This window comes from Sitophilus oryzae, unplaced genomic scaffold (assembly GCF_002938485.1).
Source record: "Sitophilus oryzae breed Bouriz unplaced genomic scaffold, Soryzae_2.0 scaffold_378_pilon_pilon, whole genome shotgun sequence".
In the NCBI taxonomy this organism is placed as follows: Eukaryota; Metazoa; Arthropoda; class Insecta; order Coleoptera; family Curculionidae; genus Sitophilus; species Sitophilus oryzae.
Window position 1 is genome coordinate 239,430 of NW_022146949.1, and position 24,893 is coordinate 264,322.

General features: G+C 33.3%; 1 protein-coding gene across 1 annotated transcript in view; it reads right to left on the minus strand.

The window, feature by feature from the left end:
• LOC115885233 overlaps positions 1-24,893 on the minus strand; it is a 49,943-nt gene that overhangs the window by 5,625 nt on the left and 19,425 nt on the right. Inside the window, exons 3-16 of the mRNA XM_030904070.1 lie at positions 23,609-23,662; positions 14,489-15,085; positions 12,049-12,138; positions 11,928-11,984; positions 11,208-11,394; positions 9,968-10,028; positions 9,763-9,911; positions 7,191-7,395; positions 6,160-6,303; positions 4,500-4,593; positions 3,038-3,121; positions 1,287-1,440; positions 791-918; positions 539-669 (exon numbers count right to left, since the gene is read on the minus strand). Of these exons, the coding sequence (XP_030759930.1) occupies positions 539-669; positions 791-918; positions 1,287-1,440; positions 3,038-3,121; positions 4,500-4,593; positions 6,160-6,303; positions 7,191-7,395; positions 9,763-9,911; positions 9,968-10,028; positions 11,208-11,394; positions 11,928-11,984; positions 12,049-12,138; positions 14,489-15,085; positions 23,609-23,662 (2,135 nt within the window). The remainder of the gene's footprint in view (positions 1-538; positions 670-790; positions 919-1,286; positions 1,441-3,037; positions 3,122-4,499; positions 4,594-6,159; positions 6,304-7,190; positions 7,396-9,762; positions 9,912-9,967; positions 10,029-11,207; positions 11,395-11,927; positions 11,985-12,048; positions 12,139-14,488; positions 15,086-23,608; positions 23,663-24,893) is intronic.

A 24,893-nucleotide genomic window follows, 5' to 3' on the forward strand; every position in this document is an offset into this window, starting at 1 on the left:
AATATTTTAGTTTTTTTTGCTAGTGCAGTTATTGAGACTATAAAACACTCAGTTACGAGGTTTGTCTGATGTAACGCTGTTTCGGGTAGTAAAAAATAAGTGAAAAATAATTCGAACTAGACGTCTTTTTGTGTTGTGACAATTTGAAATGTTAATAAAATTGCCGAAAAAATGGTAACGCGTAAAGGAGAACGTAATTAAAGCGTTGTTAGGTGCAATAACATTCAATAACACAACTTTCCCGGATATTCAACTTTCCCGAAACAACATTTTATAGCTTCATAGTTTCTCACACCGATTTGATCAAAAATAAAAATGGATTCAAGCAGTTCGACGAAATAAGTGACTAAACAAATTGCTTGTTACATAATCAAAAAATTAAAGACATACCATGATAATATAAAATATAATTTGCAATATTAATGGTATACTTTTTTAACTAGTGACAGGTGAACTGGTGGCAGCACCGTCGGAGAATACACCTATAGTGCAGCCTATAGTTTGTCGTTTTTTACGTATACATCATTAAAATACTTACTGGAGGTGGCGGGGGAAAAGTTTGAGCTTTGGAAACCGCTGGATTGACAAATATCACATCGTCATCGTCCTTGACTAAAATCGGAGCTGTTGGAACTGGTTGTTTTGGGGGCAATTTAATATTCTTAATTCCTAAAAACAATACAGTAAGATATATGAAAATTCAAAGAATGAATATTTCAAAATCAAAAACACAGTAAAATTAAACTCTTCCAAAATGTCACTTTTTTTTTCTTCATATATGATTTCTTACCTGCTATAAATTCAGTACGTAGATTTTTCCTAATTTGAATTAGAGTATTGATCGAAGTACTTAGAACTTCTTGGAGCTTGTTATGAACAACGGCTAGCGCTTCGACACTGGTAGCTACCGATTGTTGTCTTAAATTTAAATAAACTATCAATAAATAATCATATAGCAACCAACATGTTGTCGAAAATCAATTTCACAATTTTTATCGCAAGTATTTATAAAATAAACATAGACTCTTTACAAAGACTATCTATCACTATCTGTAACTATTTATCTAAATACAATATTCCGTGGGTTAGAGGGCACGAAACTTTAAGAAAATAAACACATTTTTTCAGACACTTTAAGAACCATTATCCCGATTTGAATGAAATTTTGGATGTGTATATTTTGTTAAGTGAAAGCAATTTATTATGATTCAATAAAGACGTAGTTGTTCCCCATATCCACGGTATATTGGAACTCCCTGTATATTTTGTGCCAGTTAAAATCTTACCGATTAAGTTGGGTTAGGGTATAGGACAAATTGGAATTAACCCTAGCAGATGCCCTTACGGTTTTCTCGAACCATTCGTGCTTTACCGTAGAGGTCGTGGTCAGTTTGTTCTGAGTAGTGGTCAGAACTGTATTCAATATTGTTCTGTTGTTCACTGAAATAAAAAGAAATACAAATTGAAGTGTAGTTAAATAACAAACCACCTTTTATTTTTAACAAACAAGTTTTAAAACACCCTTTATATTGACAATGTAGACCAATGAGTTTTTACACATATAGATCATACCCTTTGAATAAGAAGACTAAGGAAGGAGCATAATGCTATCCATGTATTTATGCATGGTGGGCGGAAAAAGGACTCTAGGGTGGGGATCCTTGACAGTTCTGTTTGACGATTCATTTGACACATTTGAATTTGATTTGAAATTTTGTGGATTTGTCAGTCTTTACGAAGCTTATTTTATGTTATTTATTATTTATTCTACTACTGATAGTTGTATAAAGGTAGTAAATCTAGATGGAAATTGTGGCAGAACTTAAATTAACAGTGACACTATCGTGATTTATCGAAAAAGACTCTAAAATAGTTGGTTGTGTAGCGTGCGGTAGATCTCGGCAAAATTCGAGTGAATGTAAATAATGGAACAACTTTTCGCTAGTAAGTGACTATATAATATACATACGTGTAGTAAACCGATCATTTATGAAATTCACTTAAATTAACTAATTATATATTTTTTCTTGCATTTTTGGTTTTATTTACTACTTGTCAAAGATTAGATGTCAAAGAATTTAGATACGTCAATTTGATTTACCTGCTTCAGTAGCGTATCGGATGTTTATGCTTATAAATAATTATTATAACTTATCTATTTTTATTAGAATTTTATATTTTTATAACAATTTTAATAACTACCAACATTTATTCACAACGTAAAATAAAAAAAAAATATTGAGTCTACCCCACGTCTACCCTACATCATAGTTTTACATTTTTGAAATAAAATTAGAACGGCACTGATAAACCGGAATTTAAGTCGGCCATATTTGAGGCCCATCGCGGTGGACCTAAGATTTTTGATATGCTCCTTCCTTAGTCTTCTTATTCAAAGATCATACCAAATAAACTTGTAGTCACGTGATTAAGCTTATTCGGCACAGCGTTGCCGACTTTTACTTATTTTCTTTTAATCAAAATATTTTAGAAAACAAAAATGAATTAATTATAAATATATAAACAGTTATTATTTACATCAACAAATCTCACCTCCTTAACAGCACTTATACACATAAAAAGCAATTATTACCGTTTTCCCGTTCAAAATAATCTAATAAAGTTGCGATGAGTTTTTTACGGTTATTAAGCTATCTGGTATATTTCGCATTAAAAGAGGTTCTAAAAAGAACAATGTCCGACTGCAAGGTATGCTAGTAAACATTTTCAAACTAAGTAAAGAATCACAACACTATTTATTTAAACCAAAAACTCGTAATACAAAACTAAATTGTCAAAACGAATCAAAATGTCGGGAAATAAATAAATAAATGTGACAAATTGACATCTTTTACAGCAGAGGTACCACCTGAATCTCCAGCGGGAAATTTAACTTTTTTAATTTATATTCCAGTTAGTCAGCCCGACGCCGAATATGCCCACGGTTGGCAACAATGAATTTAATATGCATGCTCTGGATGACGTAACTAAAAGATTATTTGGTATCGAATGTATATCAGTAATATACAGTACAAACCTGGCAAACTAGACGTAGGCCTAATAATTGGGCGTGGTCCTTGAGGTCGCTGAGGTACTAACTTTATAATACTGGGAGTTTGACCTAATTAAAAAATAAATCATAAACAAAATAAAACAAATATAAAATATAAAAAAATTAACACAAAACAAACATTAGTGGCTTCATTGAACGTTTAAATGATTCAACAATAATCAGTAAAGCCCCCTCTACACGTAACGTTCTACCTGTTCAGTCAAAACGTAACAAGTAAAACGTTGGGTGTAGACAAAAAACAAACAGATCATTTTACTTGAGCTGAATGGGCTCTTTCACTATATTTTGAAATTCGCATAATTGAATAAAGCAATTAATTCTAGAATTTTCTGCTATCTCACTTTCGAAAAACTTGAAGTCGTCCTTAAGAAAATAAATAAAAACAAGAAAGCCCAGAATAAAAATCCGCACTTTATTTTTAATACGTCACACCTGGCATGTTGAAAAGCGGCAACACCGCCGGGCCACCATGCTGACTATGCTGACCCATTTAAAATTTAACCATTTCGGCGTCAACTTTAGGAAGGTTATCAGATGACGCCTTTTCGAATCCAGGTTCTGGTACGACCATGATGGAACAAATTAACAAAAAATAACAATTTAAAACTTAAAACTTGATTACAAACTTTCACAAACGGAGTAAACAAAAAATTTAACCTCAAATTTATTATTCAACATGCACGTCAAATCAAATCGCAATGTTGCCAGTTGTTGGCTGGCGCACGAGCACGGTTCTGCAATGTGACTGGGCGTTTTTTTCATACGTCATCAATTGGCACCTTAAAATTATTCCAAATTAAAGAAATTTTGAGGGCATATAAAAAAATTATTCAATGTCATGGAAGTATTTTTTTTTTTGGATAAATATACTGAAAATAGTCTTCTATTTCAGATTTTGTCCTTGAATTGAGTATTTTATTTTTTGTGAAAGAGCCCATTAAGAGAGAAGACCGTTTAGAAAACTCATGGGATCATTCAGTTTTAAAAGAAACCTGTAGTTTTGCCTATAGAGAAAAAAAACATAATAAAATTTAATATTCTAATATTTTTGCATAGTTATAAAATAATATACATAATTTTATAAAATTGTTTATAGAAATATTTAATGATAATACATATAAAAAAGCACAAATAAAAAGCACAAATAAAAAAAAATCGGAAATGATATTGTAACTATGATTAATATTATTTTTTCATAAAAAAATAAATTAATTAAGGATAGAATAATAAAATCAAAACAAATATTTTAATACTCCCAAGTTACTTATTTACTTTATTTCAATAGTGTATTATTAAAATAAATAATAAAAAAAATATGAAGCCTAAAAAATAAACTAAAAGTAATAAAAGAAATTAGAAATAAATTAGAAAAAAATAATAAAAAAACGAAAAAATCAGCAAAAATACACTAAAATAAACAACTTACCTAAAGTTGGCCGCTGTATCGTGTAACTTGTAGGAACGCCTGGTTTTGCCCTAAATGTTGTGTTGCCAACTTTAAACATTGGCCTTGGAGGGCCCTGAAAAAAGATAATTGTGTAATATATAAAACTGTAATAGCAGTAAAACAATATAAAAATATCATAAGCCTATCAATAACTGCCACTAAAACAAATGCAAAAAAAAACTAGATTTTACTAGACCTTTACTATAAATTTCACTAAACTAACATCGTTGTGTTTTTTGATGACGTATTACCATATATATATACTATATCGCAAGCCAGGAATAGAAACTGAAGCCACATTTTTGAGATGGAGCTATACAAAATCTACATAAGTCGGTCCTTTTCGTTGAACAGCTTTGAACTACGCAAGCGTGAGAAGTGCTTCTCGATTAGTTGATTTATTTCATACTAACCAATAGAAGTAGTTTTCTAAGTTTCTATCTACCACGTATATCAATATAGTGTCCGACTATTCGCGCTTTTACTTATAAATTTAAATTTAATCTCTGACATATTTAAACAAAAACAAGAAACTGATAGATATGATGAATATCTAAAATCACAAGTTGAAATAATGCCATTACCAATAAAAAAATAATATATTATACGTTATTAATATTTAGAATTTAAAATAGTGTGCGGGCAGGTGACAGCGTTCGGGATGAAGTAGACGAATCAGATAATTTTATTTGGCGCGTGCGCACGAAAATCCTGTTGAACGAAAAGGATAGACTTATGCAAGATTGACATTCCTATTTATTTTCTTTGGCTTCACTTTCCACTCATTGTGTAAATGCGCGGTACTAGAATGTCTATACCTATGTAGCGGATTCATCTCTCCAAAACAATCCTTTATGGGTAACATCTAGACCCTTAAATGTTAGAATTAAAGAACATAAAGATTATTTAAGAAAGGGAGATTTTCACAAATCTAAGATTTGTCAGCATTCATGGGACACAGGGCACAGAATAAATTTTAATAACGCCAAAATTATAATGAAAGAAGCGATAGCCTCTAAAAGAAAAATAAGAGGCTTTTTTAATTCAATCTAATAAAAATAAATGTATTGCTCATGCATCTGTAGATGTTAGTAATGTATGGCAATCGCTTCTTTGATTTGAAAGAACATAACATAAATAAACACAACATAGGTAAAATTTAAAAATAATCATACAGAAAGTTTGGGGCTTTTTGGTTTTACCTTATTAACTAATTATTATCAGGTAGTAATTGTTAATTTTGAAGTTTAACTTGATATAATGTCATTTTAACAGAACGTCAACGGTTTCTTGTAGACGTATCTATTTAGACTTTATTTTAAAAGTAAAGTGTTCTCGAATGGTTGAATTTAAATATTTTAAATAGTTTTTTTCCTTTATTCTTTGTATTTATTTTGTTTCCGACGACGGAAAGAGATAAACTTTACGAAACGTTAAGCATTTGTTTCTTTGTTAGGCAAATTTGTATAACTGTAAACATAACTTCTGACAAGCAGTGTCCGTTTAGGTTTAACGCCAGAAGTGTTTATAAAAAATAACTTTTTTATTTTGTAGATTTTCTTGCAGTGCAGTGGCGAAATACCAATAAAGGATTTTTTTGGAGAAATATATTCTTAGAATACATTTGGGTCTTACATACCCCGGCGGTCGGTTTTTGCAAAAGTATTTGTCGTATTCCGGTAGTTGGCACTGGAGCGACACCTCCCTTTGGTAGAAGCGGCCTTAGCGGCGCTGGAACTTGCTTGTTTACTGTAGATGGTATGAGCACCGCAGGAACAGATTTCTGAAACAAAATAAGATAATAAAGAATAATAAAATGAGATGGCAAAGTCCAATACCGCCACAATTCGATCTTATGTTATTATATACTTTTTATTTATCTATTTTCTGTTTTGTTGGTTTTCGGTTAATTTTTTTAGTTTGATAGTTTTAAACTTCTAAAATTGTTACAAAAATATGTTGTCCATAACCAAAACAACCAAAGCAGGAACAGGAATAGGAGTATTTGGTTCGAAAACTAAATACTCCGAACCAATGAGCACCCCAGCATCCTTCAGGTAGTAATCTACGCTATCGAAAGATGCGCACAACTTATCTTAGATAGGAACTATTGGTAAAAAGAAATAGCCACCTTATCGGATAGCCAAGCAGCCTTTAAAGATCAACTCCATAACTATCAATTCGAAATTGGTTGCAAATGCCTAGAGAAGCCGAACCATTTAAGCACAGAAAATAAAGTCGTACTCTGTGTGCCAGCCCACCAAGGGATAGAAGGTAATGAAAAAGCAAATGATCTAGCTGGAAAAAGAGTGAACACTCCACTAACTGGACCAGAACTGTTCTGCTTCCCAAGCGTAAACCAACTTAAAGCAGAACTGAAGAACCTGGAAGACTTCATTCGTAACCTGATTTAGGAATCCCTCAACAGTCTAAAGCTGCGTCCACATTGCTAGCGAGCAGGCCGAACGACCACGTGAAACACGAAAACACGGCAAACAATCGGAGCGAGATGTTCGCGGATGTTTCCACTGTTCGCCTCTGTCTCTGAATTTATTCTACTAATTGCGAGGTTCAGAATGAAGCTTTATATAATTATTTAATAACAAAACTACGATGTATTCAGCGTTGAATACCTCCGTTTGTCAAAATGTAAGGAGCCGTTGTACTTACCCTTGTAAAAGGGTCCCCTCCATCGTCCAAGACAGGTTTGTAATCAGGATCATCGCTGGAGTCTTTTCTTTTCCGACGAACCGTTTTGGCCGCCTGTTGAGCTTTCTCCGATGACTCTTCCGGTTTGTTCTCATCGTTGGAACAACATTTCGTGTAATCTGTGGTCATCAATTCTGGGTGCTGTTCGGCTAGAACTTGAACTCGTCTGCACAGACAGAAATAATTTTGTATATCTGTTACAGCAAAAGTTGGAAATCAGTGATTGTTAACAATTACTACTGAAAGCTCACATTCACTGATCTGACACCAAACCAAACCAAAACAGCTATTTTTGAAACCAACTTTTACCAGGATTCCCTGGACGATAGCAGTGAGTTTGAAAGATTCAGTAAGCGCGGTTGCCACATGTAAAATATAAGGATAAATAAGGATAAGTTGAATAATAGGCAATATAAGGATAAAATTAAATCGGGCTAAACGTTGGCAACGTTGATAGACATCTAGCGTAAATTCGCTTTGTTTTTTGTGGTTATGTATAATTGTTTTGTTATCGCTGTAAAAAGTGCTGCGCGGTATTTTCCCTATGGAAGAAATTTTCTGTAAAAAATTAAGGTAAACTCGCAAGAATGCAAAAGCTAAACATACAAGAGAAAAAGATATTAAGGAACCTAGTGATTATGAATTTATTAAACGTTTTGAAGTAGCGGGTCTGAAAAAAACAAATAACTCCAGTTGAAGAAAATTCGGGCATACGTTATTTTCTCCACGATGAAGAACTTTATTAAAAAAACCTAGTACCAATAAGTAATCTTATGTTTATGAATGTTTTTTTTTAATTGTTTTGTACGCTTTAAAATGTTTACTCTGCTTTCTCTTTCAATATTTAGAAGGTTATGTCGTTATTTTCTATAATTTTTAATAAATATACTAAAGAAGTAAATTGTAGTTTTAAGATATGTGGGTCAGCTTGAATATTGGGGTGATCCAATATTCTTAAAAGTTTTATTTGTTCTAACTTCCACCAACATTATTCCTCACCACACTCACCCTGTACAATAGAATAACTTTCACTGGCAACCTATAGTAAATGTTACTTTCACTAGTGAATGTTAGAAATTACTAGAAAAAGTCGACAAATCTCTTTAAAATACCACATTCACTGGCCCAATGAGTAATGGCTAGCGTTTCCTAGTGAATGATAACAGTCCCTGAATTTTCGACTTTCACTGTTTACATTTGTTTTAAATAAACAAAACAACGTCAAAGGGTTAGTTATACCATTTATAACTACTCAAGAACGGCTGGACCGATTTTAATACTCCAGAAGGCAATAACATTTTTTTGTATCTATTTTCTCAGTGAGTGAATATAAATTTAGGAGACATTAAATGACAATTTGTGTATAATAACATATAACTTTTTTATTTTTTCAGATAAAAAAACGAGATTTGGTATGTTAGTATATGACATAAATTAGGATTGATTGACGAATTCAATTGTTTTTGGTCACTTCCTGTTTCACCGGAAATGACTACAACTTTTGATTTTTAAATGGCACCCTCGGTATTTTTTTACCTTATCCGATAGAAAATGACATTCTGAATAGAATGACATATCATATGTCAACGTTTGACATTCTCGCTTAATAAAAAATAGTATTTTAAAATTCAATCTAGAGTACCATAGCTATGTTAAAAACACTAATTCTTAATCAAGGAGCCTTGAAAAAATAGATTTGATCGTCTGTTTTTAGTGTCTTGTCCTGGCCAGTTAGAAAATGCCCAAATCGTATTTTTAATCATATCTCAATTTTTTCAAATGGGATGAAAGTGCCTCATTAGCATATTTGGAAAAAGCATTTTTTACGAATAATTCAAGTCAAATTTTCGTTACGAGCCGCAAGTTATAATTTCAAATAAACCATATGCAAAAATGTCAAAAGTTGACATATGATATGTCATTATATTCAGAATCTTATTTTCTATCGAATAAAGCGAAAAAATACCGACGGTGCAATTTAAAAATCAAAAGTTGCAGTCATTTCCGGTGAAACAGGAAGTGACCGAAAACAATTGAATACGTCAATCAATCGTAATTTATGTCATACTAGTTGAAGTCTGGCGCATCCGTCCCGACATCAGGAAAAAAAATACTTTTTATTTTTTTTAATTAAATGAAAAACAAAAAATCCGGCGACGACAGTTTTTAGAAGAGCCAATTAGCTATCTTTTAGTAAAAAAAGCAACTTTCTAGAGCAAGTCGTTACTTCAGTAGAGACGACAGAGATAAACATTAGCATTTTACATATGTAGATACTAACATACCAAATCTCGTTTTTTACCTGAAAAAATAAATAAGTTATAGGGGTTAGGTTAGTTGAGACGCACCCGGTATAATACTATAATTTCATAGAAAACACTCGTCTGGGTGTCATTTACAATCACGAAAGCCACGTCAGACTCACAAGTCAGGTCGTACATTTCGTATTTTTAGAAGCGAAAATTTTTGACACGCAATTTCGTGATTTTCAATATAGTAAAATCGAGAAGCATTACTCTTAAATAGTACTTACCTCAATTCAGTTCGATAATAATTCATGAATTCCGCGCACGATGCTTTCAAATAGCCGAGTTGCTTAGAATCACACCTGAAGCAATTCCAATCGTCACTGTCCCGGATTTCTTTAAATTTCCTTGGGCCAAAATTGTTTCTAATGCACCTCTGTTAAAACAAGAAATTATAGAAAACCAGCTGCATAAAATAGAATACAAAAATACCTTGCAGAAAACAAATTCACAAGATGAACAGCACAGTACTTGACCGCCTTGTCCACACCATCTGTAACAGAGAAGAAATATTTGCACATACTTCAATTGATAATTATTTTAATGTATTTTTAGGTTCCTTTAGTTCCAATGTGTTTTTCTGCTAGACTGTTTTTGTAATAAAAAATGTCTATACTTGTGTGGCGGATTCATCTCTCCAAAAAATCCTATATGGATATTTCACCACTGCAAGAAAATCTACAAAATAAAATAGTTATTTTTTGTAGACGGAAACTACTTGTCAGAAGTTAGGTTTACAGATATACAAATTTGCCTAACTAACAAAAAAATGCTTAACGTTTTGGAAAGTTTATCTCTTTCCGTCGTCGGAAGCAAAAAAATACAAAGAATAAAGAAAAAAAAACTATTTAAAATATTTAAATTCAACTATTCAAGAACACTTTAGTTTTTTAAAACAGATAAGGCTGCAAAAACCACTGACGTTCTATTAAAATGACATTATATCCAAGTTAATCTTCAAAATTAACAATTACTACCTGATAACAATTATTATTTAATAAGGTAACCAAAAAGCCCCAAACTTTCTTATTTGTTTTTTTTTTCTTTTTCAAATTATTTTTAATTTTTACGTATGTTACGTTTATTTATGTTATGTTCTTTAAAATCAAAGAAGCGATTGCCATACATTACTAACATCTACAGATGCATGAGCAATACATTTATTTTTATTAGATTGTATTAAAAAAACCTCTTTTATTTTTCTTTTAGATGCAATCGCTTCTTTCATTATAATTTTGGCGTTATTAAAATTTATTCTGTGCCCTGTGTCCCATGAATGTTGACAAATCTTAGATTTGTGAAAATCTCCCTTTCTTAAATAAATAATCTTTGTTCTTTAATTCGAATATTTAAGGGTCTGGATGTTTCACCAATGTATTTTTTTCTTTATTCTTTGTATTTTTTTGCTTCCGACGACGGAAAGAGATAAACTTTCCGAAACGTTTAGCATTTTTTTGTTAGTTGGCAAATTTGTATATCTGGAAACCTAACTTCTGACAAGTAGTTTCCGTTTGGGATTAACGCAGAAGTGTTTACAAAAAATAACTATTTTATTTTGTAGATTTTCTTGCAGTGGCGAAATACCCATATAGGATTTTTTGTTTTTGTAATGATAAGACAACTATATCAATCAAAAATCAATAGAAATAATATTAAGTAAGACTGTTCTTACCTACAATACAATTCGCTGCCATCTTCATCCTTTTCAAACTCACCACTTGTGTAAAAGTGATAGCAATTTTTGCATATCAACACTTTCAACAGGGGATGAACGAATCGGTTGTTTGCTCCGAATAAGGCACTGCCTAAGTGCACGTTGCACGCTGTACAATGGATCCTCGTGTACTGCACTGAATTTTCTGTAAAGCGAATTTACGCAATTAGTTGTTATTTACTCAATTAAAAAAAAATAGTTATAAATGAGAGTTTGAGTCATGCGACCTTAAAGAGATCTATTGTGCTCCCCTTCCTTGAGTCATCACACAATCTATAACCCATCATACCCCTGTTGTAGAGGGGACAGGGTATTTCCCATCCTCCTCTGACAACAGTTCTTTCTCCGAGGGTACACACCCTTCCACGGTTGGAGTTTGGCCCTCCGTGCCGCTCTTCACAGTCGAGGAGTGAGCCTCCGGCTGAGGAACCCGTGAGGTGGAGGCTGGAGGATCTATCTCCATTTTCTCCACCCCTTTAACTTGGTCTCTCCTTAGACCTGATACCGGTGTTGTCCCGTATCTATAGAGAAGACAGACCTCTTTCTCTATTGCCTCCTTGGATTTGAGGTCAATTCCTATTGTGAGGACCTGACCATGACCCTCCTCCCTCGAGATGATGACTCGCCAACTCCAACTGATTATATATTTATTATAATAGCTATGAATATTCAACTTACCTGGGTTAAATATTTTTTGTCGTATCTCCTCTTCTTCTGGCGTTAAATCAATTTGAACTAGAATAAAAGCACAAATAATCGTTTTTTAATAAAAAAAAAAGAAATTTGAAGGTGTTGTTACCTTCTGCTCCCGTTATTTCATCCACCAACTCAGAAAAGGTTGGTTCATATGGCAATGGACTAGTACTGCCGTCGTTAGGTGTAGATTCCGCTATAGAAAAAAAAAATTAGTATACATGAATGTCCAATGGAAAATATAATGGCCATTAATGTAGTTTCGTGTAATGTCCATTATACAAATGGAAAACAGTCAACCCAACCAAAGTAACACAGTTGATTGAGGAAATAAGAAGATGCGCAACCTTATGGGCGATTTCGTGGCACAAAACCTGTTCGAGCTGGTGTTACAGTCAGCTTGTCCGAGAATTACAAGATTTAGTTTAGCTCTGCGCCGCTGCGCGCTGATGGTCGTTTACAGCGCAGAGGATAAAGAATACTGTGCGCAGCGAATAAAGAATACTGGACCGTAGTTTTGCTTTCAGTCGACAGAGTGAGTGGATGCCGGAGACAGTGTTGCCAGAACTACTGATTAATCCGTAGATTTACGGATTTTTGGTACAGTAAGTTAAGAATGCGGATTTTCTATCATTAAACAATTTCATATAATATTATGTGATTAAACAAAGAACGGCGCTAGAGTTGGCTTGGAAATAAAGATCGCTGCTATTTTATATATAAAATATGATGGCAAATGCCAATAATCGTTATTTTCAAGCCAACTAAACTACTTTTTTCGATCATACGACATATTCAGTACCTATAAAAGAAATTTTTACTCTTGTTGTTTATTCTATGTTGAACACGAATACATTTTCAATATATAAACGCGGATTTTTCATCCAAAGATAGTTTCGTCAAACGTATTACAGATATTACACCTTAGACAAGGAAAGAGAGGGGACAGCTAACACGCATATTCTCCAGTGAAAAATTTTCGAGGCCAAAATTTGATCGGCGGCCATACTTTGGTGACACCAAGCGAATTTTTATGTTTTTTGTGAATACTCTTTTGTTTTAAATTTATAAGCTGTGTTGTTTAGTATGGTGAGATGTTCAGCGTATGGCTGCAAAGGCTGAAGCGAGAAAAAAATTACTGGAATTACATTTTACAGGTAAAAGTTGAATTTTTATTTTGTTGTTTATTCTATGTTTAACACCAATAAATTTTCAATACATAAACACAGATTTTTCATCCAAAGATATTTTCGAAACGTATTACAGATATTATACATTTTAATATGGCAACACTGTCGCTTTCAGATCCACACCGCCTTCGATATGCCTTCGCTGGCCGAATTTACTGATTAGGTCGACCGCGACGAATCTGCTATATCCCCTTCCATGTCTCTTAACAATATGCACAATTTCTCGGTTTATTTCATACGTTTGGCAACGTTTTTACCCTGTTCTCTCTTTGTTCAGTACATTAATAAACGCATTGTACTCTTCTTACATACGGAAATCTCGGCCCAAGACTAACCTTTGCCAGCCCTTAGTATGTTATACACTCTCATTTACGTGATAAAGGGATATAATTGTCAGCAAAAGAGAAACGTTAGACGAACTTAAAATAATTTTTTACTAATAGGCCAGTAAGCGAGGAGAAAAATAGGGTATTACCTCCGAATTCTTGACACCCGCACCGATTGACGTGAAATTTTAACAGTGAATAGAGATATACGTAAGAAACAAAAGTTACATAGTAGCGATGTGTGCTTTCACCCTGGGGGTGAGTGCCAGCCCTTCTCGGGAGTGAAAAATAAATCACTCATTTTAATTGCAAAAATCAAAAAAAAATGAATTCTAAGTAAAAAAATGTTCTATAACATTTTTTTACCATAAATGACAGATAAAAATATGCAGTTTTTAGATGAAAAATCAACATTTTCAATCCTAAATAACTCGGAAAATATTAATTTTCTAAAAAAATGTTATAGAACATTTTTTGCTTAGAATGTATCCCTTTGTTGAATTTTGCAATTAAAACGGGTTAATTATTTTTCACCCTCGAGAAGGGGTGGCACTCACCCCAAGGGCGAAAGCACACATCGCTACTATGTAACTTTTGTTTCTTACATATATCTCTATTGACTGTTAAAATTTCACGACAATCGGTGCAGGTGTTCAGAATTCCGACCCTAAAAGCCTCGCTTACTGGCCTATAAATACAGCCATTACTCGCTGACGAGTATTCGACACATATCAGAAGATGGTCACGAAAGGCGTTTTCTTTCATGAGCTTTTCTGTGACTGAAAAGCCCGATACGTGATGTTATCTGCCTACCGCACTCCGGACATTCAAACATCTCATTGCTTAGTTGCCTCTTTACTTTTTGGTTGTTGCTGTTAACTGAGTTTACAACTCTTCTCCATTGAGTTCTATTGTGAGCTGCTTCTTCCCACTCATTCTGCATGTTTATCCTCTTTAAGTTTTCGTGGAGAATGTCCTTGTATGTACCGTTTACTGGCCTATATATAAAACTAACAAAAAAGACACAAACCTGTATTAGTGATGACCAACGCCTCATCCACATCCATCGATATATCCGGACACAACAAAGAGGGATCAAAATCGTCGTCCATGTCCATGTCTTCATCCATTGGTCCACCATCCTGCATACTTCCACCGGCCTTATTTCCGTCATGATTGTTTTTCGCGACTTTCCCCTTTCTTCGCTTCTTCTGCGGCTCCGATCCATCACCGTTAACCTCGTCTTTTTGCTTACTATTCGATTTGCGCCTGCGCTTCGCCGTCTGTTTAACCGCCAGTTCTTGCAGATTCAACGGCTCCAGTACTACAGCTATGTCATTGCTATTCCTGATGATAGCGTCTGTCGTTTCGGCCGTAGATTCTTTGGTACTATCTGACGATTTTTCGCAGGTGCCGTTTTCAGACTTTGACATTTCTTGATCGCCATCGCAGGAAACTGTTTCCGAATTGCTCTCTTCGATTTTGTTGTTCAATACGGGGTCGTCGGCTTTTGTTTCGCTAGGAACTGCCGGTGATCCTTCATCGTTTTCTTTGTCGAGGTTTTCGCTAGATTCCTCACTGCTGACTGCTAGGGTGTCTCCTGAAGCGGTTGCTGAATAGGTATGATCTGGAAGAAAATAATTTAAGAATGTTGGGAACGGATTCAACCATGGCTGGGAAACTTAAATGGAAACGGCAGTTCATTAATAGTAAATTGTTTTATTACGAGCTTTGAATAAGAAGACTAAGGAAGGAGCATAATGCTATCCATGTATTCATGCATGGTGGGCGGAAAAAGTACTCTAGGGTGGGGATCCTTGACAGTTCTGTTTGACGATTCATTTGACACATTTGAATTTGATTTGAAGTGTTGTGGATTTGTCGGTCTTTACGGAGCTTATTTTATGTTATTTATTATTTATTCTACTACTGATAGTTGTATAAAGGTAGTAAATCTAGATGGAAATTGTGGCAGAACTTAAATTAACAGTGACACTATCGCGATTTATCGAAAAAGACTCTAAAATAGTTGGTTGTGTAGCGTGCGGTAGATATCGGCAAAAATTGAGTGAAATAATGGAACAACTTTTCGCTAGTAAGTGACTATATAATATACATACGTGTACTAAACCGATCATATATGAAACTTATATTTTATGAAATTCACTTAAATTAACTAAATTATATATTTTTCTTGAATTTTAGCTTTTATTTTATTACTTGTCAAAGATTAGATGTCAAAGAATTTAGATATGTTAATTTGACTTACCTGCTTCAGTAGGGTATTGGATGTTTGTGTTAATAGAGAGTTTTTAGGTCGCCTAATTGGTAAATGACGTAAAACGCGTTATACTGATCATGCGCAGTTTGTGAAAAATAACCGACAAAATTTGTTGGCCAGGTACTGTCATTTTAGATTTTGAACCGTTTATTTAACACGTCATCTGTCAAACGTTAACGTTGCCAAATAACCTCACAAACTGACTTTTGTTTTTCTCTTTTGGGGTTCGTGAAAATTGTTTATTATAATAAACAATGAATAATATTGAAAATATTATTAGAGTTCGAAATGCTGACGGAGAAATAGATAATAATTAATATTATAAGTGTCAAGATGTCAAGTGTCAACCATCAACTTGGATACTACATCTTGGCGTTGCCAATTTTTGTGACTCAAATATGTTGGTTATATTATTTTGAAGGACAAAAGAAGACAACAAAAAATATATTTTTAGGAACTATTTTACGTATTATTTGTTACCCATTTGTAGCAGTTTCTTTTTTTTTTCTTCTTTGATTAACCCAAATAAGTATTACACTTGGCAACCGTGCTAAAATGTATCCCGTAATAGCGTACCGTTTATTTGAACCTAATAAGCCTAAATAGCGGTGAACGCTATCCACTAATAGGGTAATCCCTTATTTTTGTATCAATGCGCATGCTCTATATAACGGATAACGTATAAAGCTGATCGAATAAGGGGCTTAAAAAGTCTCTAATAAATACTTATTATAACTTATCTATTTTTATTAGAATTATATATTTTTATAACAATTTTAATAACTACCAACATTTATTCACAACGTAAAATAAAACAACAAATTATTGAGTCTACTCCACGTCTACCCTACATCATAGTTTTACATTTTTTAAATAAAATTAGAACGACACTGATAAACCGGAATTTAAGTCGGCCATATTTGAGGCCCATCGCGGTGTACCTAAGATTTTTGATATGCTCCTTCCTTAGTCTTCTTATTCAAAGATTAGAAGTAATATTTTTTGTGGCAAGGCTATACCACAGATTATAAACTTTGTTTTTTCTTTATTGTTTTTCGTGGTTCCAATTTTCGGAATCGGGCACTAGTTAGTTTACTAGTTTGCGCACATAGCACGCCCACTTATGGCCTCTAAAATTGTGCACAGCGCCTGACTAAATACACAAATTTGTGACGCACAGCGTCACAAATATTAGAGAGATATCGGAAAACCGAATAGCGTCATGCAGTATTTACGCGTACCTTATCATGATAACGATATGCGCGAGTCAATTTTTAACGCAACACCCGCTAATCGTTACCGCCTGACGTAATTTGCGGATCAATTACACCAAGCGCTATTTCTAAATAACGTTTAAAAATTGCTTAAATGGGCATGTGCGGGTATTTGACAACCGGGGCCGGCCAGCGAGAACTTTTATTTTACGTTATGTTTTGATTATTTTGAATTATTACTTTAGTTTTATTAGGTAATTTGATATTTAAGTAGCTGGGATTAGTTTTAATTAAATAAATATGGCCCAAAATATGGATTCCACCTCTTCCAATATTAAAGAACCTATAAAGAGGCTTAGCTTTACAGCAGATTACGACTTAGCCCTTCTAAGAGAATTTGTTGCTTGTTGCCCTAAACCCACGGGCAGACGTTGAACAATAAAGCACTGGAAATAAGCACTTTAGCCCTTTAGTTTTAAAATACCTAGTAAACAAAACAATTTCAAAGTTTTAAATTTAAAGTTAGGTTAAGTTTAAATAGCGGACGCGACGCGAACAGAATTCTTTCCGATCCGATAACTATAAATGAAGAGAGTTAATACCACCCCACGTAAAGGAAATAACACCTGGCCTTATTAACGTCCATGCACGCTATTCGGTTTAGCGATATCTCTCTATTACGCTGTTTATTGTTATTTTACGCGAGTTTATTTTTGCGCACAGGAAATTTTACTCGTTTGCACACCGCCATAAAAGACAATTTTCGTACCACGAATTAGGGGTAAGATTTTTATCTGTATACATATAGTATACCTAATCTGTGATCATATCGACATTGACACTAAAGTCTATAAAACTGACTAAATAAAATTTCGGCAAAAATGTTTAAATTTGTTGTATAATTTAAGATACCGAGCAGCTCTTAATTTTACTTTATAGAACAAATGATTGTAACAGATATTTTATTTAGATTAAAGCTACAAAAATTAGTTTAAACAGAATTTTATTATCGCTATATTGGTCACATTGCGCCATTTTCAGTAAGATTGTCGTTTATTATTTATAATTATCCTAATGTCAGTCATTATTTGTGAGTTTCGTTTTTTGTTTATTTTCAGTCTTTTTTTTAAATTGTACTTTTAAGCACAAACAGTTCTTTTAAGAACTAAATTTTCGAGTTTTTTTATTGCATTTCTTGAAATTGTGTGTTGAAAATATGCCGAAGCGTTTAAACAGTAGAAGCAAATAGCATGTAGCTTCCCTGACAAACTATTTTGAACGAAAACATGACAATAAAGGTTCTTTATTACCCTTGACTGCAGTCAGAGGAGTAAGTTTGATTGATAAGCACATTACATCATTTTCAAAGTTATTTCTACGTTTTTTTTATTAAATTCTGTGATTATTGTTTGTGCATTAATAGCACCCTCTTACTTGTTACTACCACTTATGGCGTTGTAAGATGTACATCAATAAATAAATAAATAACCCATAATAACGCTTAGAATAACCTTCATAATGGACTAGTTTTTGCCAATATGTAATAAATAAAATAAGTTATAAAACAAATAAATCAATTAATTACTAAAATATTAGTTATTAAATTAAAAATAAAACGTAAAAATCTTTAAAAAATGATATAATAAATATACATATTGTTTGTCACTCGTAAATTAAAATTCATCTCATAAATCCATCACAATCTGGCAGCGCTGTCACCGTCGCTTTCTTTGTCTATGTCACTCAGAGTTGATCACGTGCATCGGAAATTGTTTTGCAGTTATTATAGGAACTTCTTTCAATGCGCAGTAGTGAACGCAACATCTAAACGCCACAAATATTTTTTTTAAATAATTTCAAACATTGCAAATAATATAAAAAGTATTACCGTGTAATTAATATGTCAAAAAACTATGGTTACACTCTTTGAATTTGACTTTTTTTGTGCCTAGGCGTAGAAGTGTTTTATTACTTTTACTCAATCTCAAAATAAATTACAACCTTCTTAAAACCAGCTGGCAGTAAATCCAATTAAAAAATAAAGAAAAGTACGGGCCAAGTAATGACGTCTAGGGCTTGACTTCGCTAAAATTATCATCGATTGTCATTCCCCAGCCGTTTATGACGCCGTTTTTTTTCGATCGTATGGTATATCATGCAGATGTTAATACAGTATAACTTTGGCAATCCGTACACCTCGTAAACCGTACACTCCAGTCAATCGGACACCCGCTACAGTTCGGACATTTTCAGATTTTTACCTTCTGTAATTCGGACACTGCTAAAAAGCATGACAAATTACAACGGCTAAATGCGAAAAAGTATACTAGTATGTATACATATGTAAAGAAATACTTTTTAATACATGCAGCGGCTATGTCCAGTCAGTCGTACGTAGTATTTATTTGGCGCCGAGTGTTAGACCACGTGTAAAAAATGACTCCAACGAAACGCGTCCATTGCTCTGCTACTATTAAAGAGAAGTGTAAAATTCTTGACAGTTTAGATGCAGGTGGTAGTGTTCGGCATGTTGCGAAACTTTTCAAGATACCAAAATCAACAGTATCCGATATAAAGAAGAACAGAGTGAAGATTCGAAATTTTGTTGCGAGGTCGTACACTGATATAGGTAAGTTTTATGAATAAATGCTGGGTTTTGAGTTTGCACTAAAGATATGTAATGTTTTTTAGGCCAGAGAAAAGTTGTGAAAAAGCCCGAGAATCCTGATGTGGAAGAGGCGTTATACACTTGGTTTCTACAGCAACGTAAAAATCACATTCCTGTCTCTAGTGAAGTCTTGCGCACAAAAGCCAGATTTTTTTTATGAGCGCATCACTGGAAAGACTAACTTTCAAGCTAGTTCAGGATGGCTTGACAAATTTAAGGCAAGACGCGGCATTCGTTTTTTAAAAGTATGCGGAGAACGTGTTTCAAGTGACGCTGAAGCAGTTGCTCCTTTCAAACTTAAACTGCAAGCCCTGATTGAGAAAATGCAATTAACTAAAGAGCAAGTCTACAATGCGGATGAATCCGCACTTTTTTGGAGGGTTTTGCCAAACACGACGTGGGTGCATAAAGATGAGAAATCGGCACCAGGGAGGAACGTTTCAAAAGACCGTGTAATCTTTATGCCATGCTCAAATGCATCAGGCACACATAAGTTGCCGTTACTTGTGTTCTAGGTAAATCTAAGAACCCCCGAGTTTTCAAAAATGCACAGTTGCCTGTGAAATACGAGGCTAGTACCAAAGGATGGATGACCCGAAACATATTCTCTGAGTGGTTTAAAACAATCTTTGTTCCTGAAGTGAAACAATATCTGAGTAACGCCAATAAGCCATGCAGGGCACTGCTTCTTGTTGACAATGCGCCTTCACACCCACCCGAAGAAGAGCTCAATACGAATCCAAATTTCATAGTGGTGTTTTTGCCTCCTAATTGTACTGCATTAGTTCAGCCAATGGATCAGAACTCATGGTACAAAGAATACAAGGTATGATCGATAGCGGCTCCAATTTCGTTCAGTTCGCGCATACCACCTGTGACGTCACTAGGAAAATAATGAATAAATAAAAAATAAGAAAGTTGACAGGAGATCTGCATTTTGAGGTTATGGCTGGGTTATGGTTAAGAATATGTTTAATTTTTAAAGACTTTTTAGTTCGTTTAATTTAATAATTCCTAGAAAACCAGGAGTTCCAAAAATATATTTAAAAATAATAATTATCTATTAACATGGATTGGGACGATAGGTAAGATAACTAAATTAATTTCTAATATTCGTATAAAATTGTTTATTAGGTTTTTAGTTTGCGATGTTTATCGGTAAATAATTTCATTTTCATTGCCTCTGAATTCACATGAGGACAGAGTTGAGGTTATCTATGGAAAAGTAACCAAACAAAGGAATTGTTATCATTCATTTAAAAAAATGTTGGGAAAGTTTATTGTTTCCAATCGAAAAGTAGAAAATGCTAATGCAGATGAACGTATTGTAATTGTGATAAGAAGTAATTCTAAGGGTGAAGTTTATATAATTAGTGAAGTAATACCAAGGGTGAAATTAATTATAATTATGTGACCTGTGCTCTTTTTATATGTAGATTCGGTTTTGAAAATAAATCGTTTGAAACGACACCCAAAATTTAAAGGAAGTAATTGCATACTCAAATATGCCCATCAAGGATAATATAGCTCAAATTTCCTTTAATGGTAGGCAATTATTCATTGCAAATTAACTTTTTAAGTGACCGAAATATTAAATAGTTTATCAATATGGTATATCACTAAAAAATATATTACTTTAGGTACAATTAGGGCACGATACATTTAAAAAGGAAGAAATATTATTTTAATTAAATGAGGTTATTAACAACGATAATTTATAGTTAATACGGAGATAAAAAATAACAGAATAATATAGTTTCTTTTTTTATACTGATCAAAAATAAACTATATAGAATCCAACAGTATTTAAAAAAATAAATAAAAAAGTTATGTCCGGCCGAGATTCGAACTCCGGTCTCGCGCTTCCTAGCCCGACTCCTTATGCATTGCTCCACAGTAACTTGCTAGCGATAATTCAATGACGGTATATTAAACAAAAAAAACAGGTTTATAGCAATATCTTGAGAATTTGAACTGGCGCGCGGAGCTTTGCCGACCAATTAGCGCCTGTTATCACCTGTGAAGTAGCGACCAACCTGCGCATTATCATACCTCGTATTCTTTGTACCATGGTATGTGTACTAAACAAATAATTTATATTAATAACGGAGATTAAAAAAATACAGAATAAATAGTTCTTTTTTTTATACTACAAAAAAAAAAAATATTTTTTTTTTTTTTTACATTTAAAAAATAAATAAAAAGTTAGTCCCGGCCGAGATCGAACTCGGTCTCTCGCTTCCTAGGCCGACTCCTTACGCACTGCTCCACAGTAAATTGCTTAGCGATAATTCAATGACGGATATAACAAAAACAGGTTTATAAAATATCTTGACGATTTGAACTGGCCCGCGGAGCGTGCTGACCAATAAGCGCCTGTTATCAACTGTGACGTAGCGACCAACCTGCGCATTATCATACCTCGTATTCTTTGTATCCAATGATCAGAAACTTGATACAAATAAAAGGTGTTTCTTATAGCAAGGGCAATTGCTGACCACATTATATCATCACAAGAAAACAAAGACACAATGCAACTCCTGAAGAAATTTAGTCTTCTGGATGCAGTGAATACTCTCGACTCTGCTTGGAAGTCCATAACCGAAAAGAATATTCAAGAAAGCTGGGATGGAATATGGCCTCAATTGGTGTCAGATGAAGAAGATGATATTTTGCTGGCCGATCTAAGAAAAAGCCTACTTGAAGAAGCCAGGAAACTCACAACGACCCTGAAAAAAATGTTTAAAATTTTTTTTTTTTTTTTAAAATAATATAATTGATGGAAGAAATAAGAAACTGGGCGACAGGAAGAGACGAAATAGCTGTTGATAATGTCGGCGACAAGGAAATAATTGAATAAGTACATCAACACAAATATACGAAGCAGGAGGATGTTATCGATTCTACAAAAAATCAAAACACATAGAAGCAGTACAGTGTTTTTCAAAATGCGTGCAGTGGGCAGAAGAAAACAAATTGAATTATCAAGAAGTCAATTTTAATTGAAAAAAAAAAAATTTAGAACTATCAAGAAAGCTTCACAATGAGAACCTTAGAAATACAAAAAAAAATTGGTGACTTTTGCCTTTAAATACTGCCGTACAAATATTACCTTCGCCAGAATAGCGGCAAAAAGTTGGATATTGTTCTTAAACTTTTTCTATAATACTATAACACGATTTTTTCGTCAAACACTTGAGTTAAGCTTGGTCAAGTATTGTTGCGGCCCGGTGTGGACTCGACCTAAACTCACAATATGGCCCGCCTCGGATGACCTTAACATCGTATAGACACCGCAATGATTATTCGTTCGAGAAGAATCGAGTCCCATTGGAATGGACTAGTACATACTAGAACATTCGAAAACCTTCTCTACGCCCCTAACGATCTATGGACAATTTTAGAGTTCTTTACTGTCGGTTTAAAAGCCGGCGGCGGTGGCCTACAGGGGCAGTTATAAATCCAGTGCGATTACCGCGCTACAATTAAAATAAATTCTTCAGTTATAAGTGTTTTGTAAATTGATGGAAACAGGAGTGTCTAACTAAGTCTTTTTCGTTATGGAGTTTCGTTTCGGCACCCCAGGTACTAGTGTTAATATGTGAAATAGTGGATTTAAATATTAGTCGACTTTCACTCACGGAACCCGAGAGAAAACGTAAACAATATACAATATCTAATAAGCTAAAAATTAATCTGTGCTTTCATTATCGCATAACTAGGTAATTCCGGAGTATTCACCAATCCAGTGAGAAACACTAAACTATATCTTCCGATTACCGAACGTTCTAGTGTATTAGGTAAATAATGATTTATAGTGTGTAAAAACTAACTGTCACATTTGGACAGTTGATATCTTATTTTCTTACAGTCTTTATTTTCATCTAAAGTTCAGAAAAAAAATAAAGTACACAATAAAATTTAAAAAAAAAAAAGATACAAAAAAGAGTAATAAAATGGTATGATAAATTAAATAATTAAATTTACCAGTTGAAAGCTTGGAGTTGTCTTCTTCTTGACTATTGCCATCATTATCTTTATCTGAAAATAATAAAAAAATATAACTATTTTTTTTTTTTATTTTGTTTCTTTTGCGATTGTTAATCTATACTCTAATACAGGGTGGCGGGCCACTCTGCATCTACAATAGAATAGATTGTTAACACCCTGTACATTACTTTCCAGAATTAGTCCTTGTGCGAAGGAAGAGAAATAAACTTTACAGAAAAATGTACCTATCTGGCTCAGATTTTGAATGAAAAGCGATTTTTCAATAAAATTGTAATCAAGATGGCTAACGTTGTCATGGCAAGTTTCTAGTGACAATCAGTAGCTATTTTCAAAATCGAAATTAGTTTATGGACTTGATTAAAAAAATAAAAATCGCTTTTTATTCAAAATCTGAGCTAGATAGGTATAGGAAACTCTAATATAGTTTGAAAGAGCATTTGAATCTGCTTCGATTTATTTTAAAAAACTACATTTTTTTTTTTTTTTTTTTTTTTTTTTTTAATAAAATCATTAAAACTACGATAGCAACTTTTGATAGCCCTGTATAAATTTAACGGACCAATACATTTTTCAGTAACATGTTTATTTCTCTAACTTTAAACTCAGCAAAAGAATTAAATTCTGAAAAGTAACGTTTACAGGGTGTTATAGTCTATTCTAGTAACCTGCAAATTTAAATATACAGGGTTTTCACCACATACGAGACCGGAGTATTGTAGCTAAACGAAGAGATTTTTTAAACAAATTGTAAGTTTGGGTTGTTGAAGGACTATTGAAGCTACAATTTAAAAATATTTTTACAAGATACAGAGTGTCCCAAATAAATAAAAATATCAAAGTTTTGTATTTTTTTTAATGGATTTTTTTTTTTTTTAAATTTTATTACATTTTAGTTTCTACGATTAAAATAAAGGTAACATTTGATTAACGGTTATTATACTTAAAAACCTTACCGGTTTTGAAAGTATTTTCAAATTTTGTAATGCAGTAAAAATTATAAAGCTTCATTTCTCCAAGGGTACAATGTTTTTAATACTCAAATATTTATGAAAGTTTATTTATTGATCCATTATTGTGTTGCATAATAAAATAAAATACTACCTTTTACAGAGTGTCTAAAAATTTATTTTAAATAATTATTAGCTTCAAAACGGCAATAACTCTTTAAATTAAAATGGAATGCCCTGTATATTTAGGAGAACCCATCACCGATTGCGCACAATTCAAATCTGTCTATCAGATGTATATACCATTTTTACTA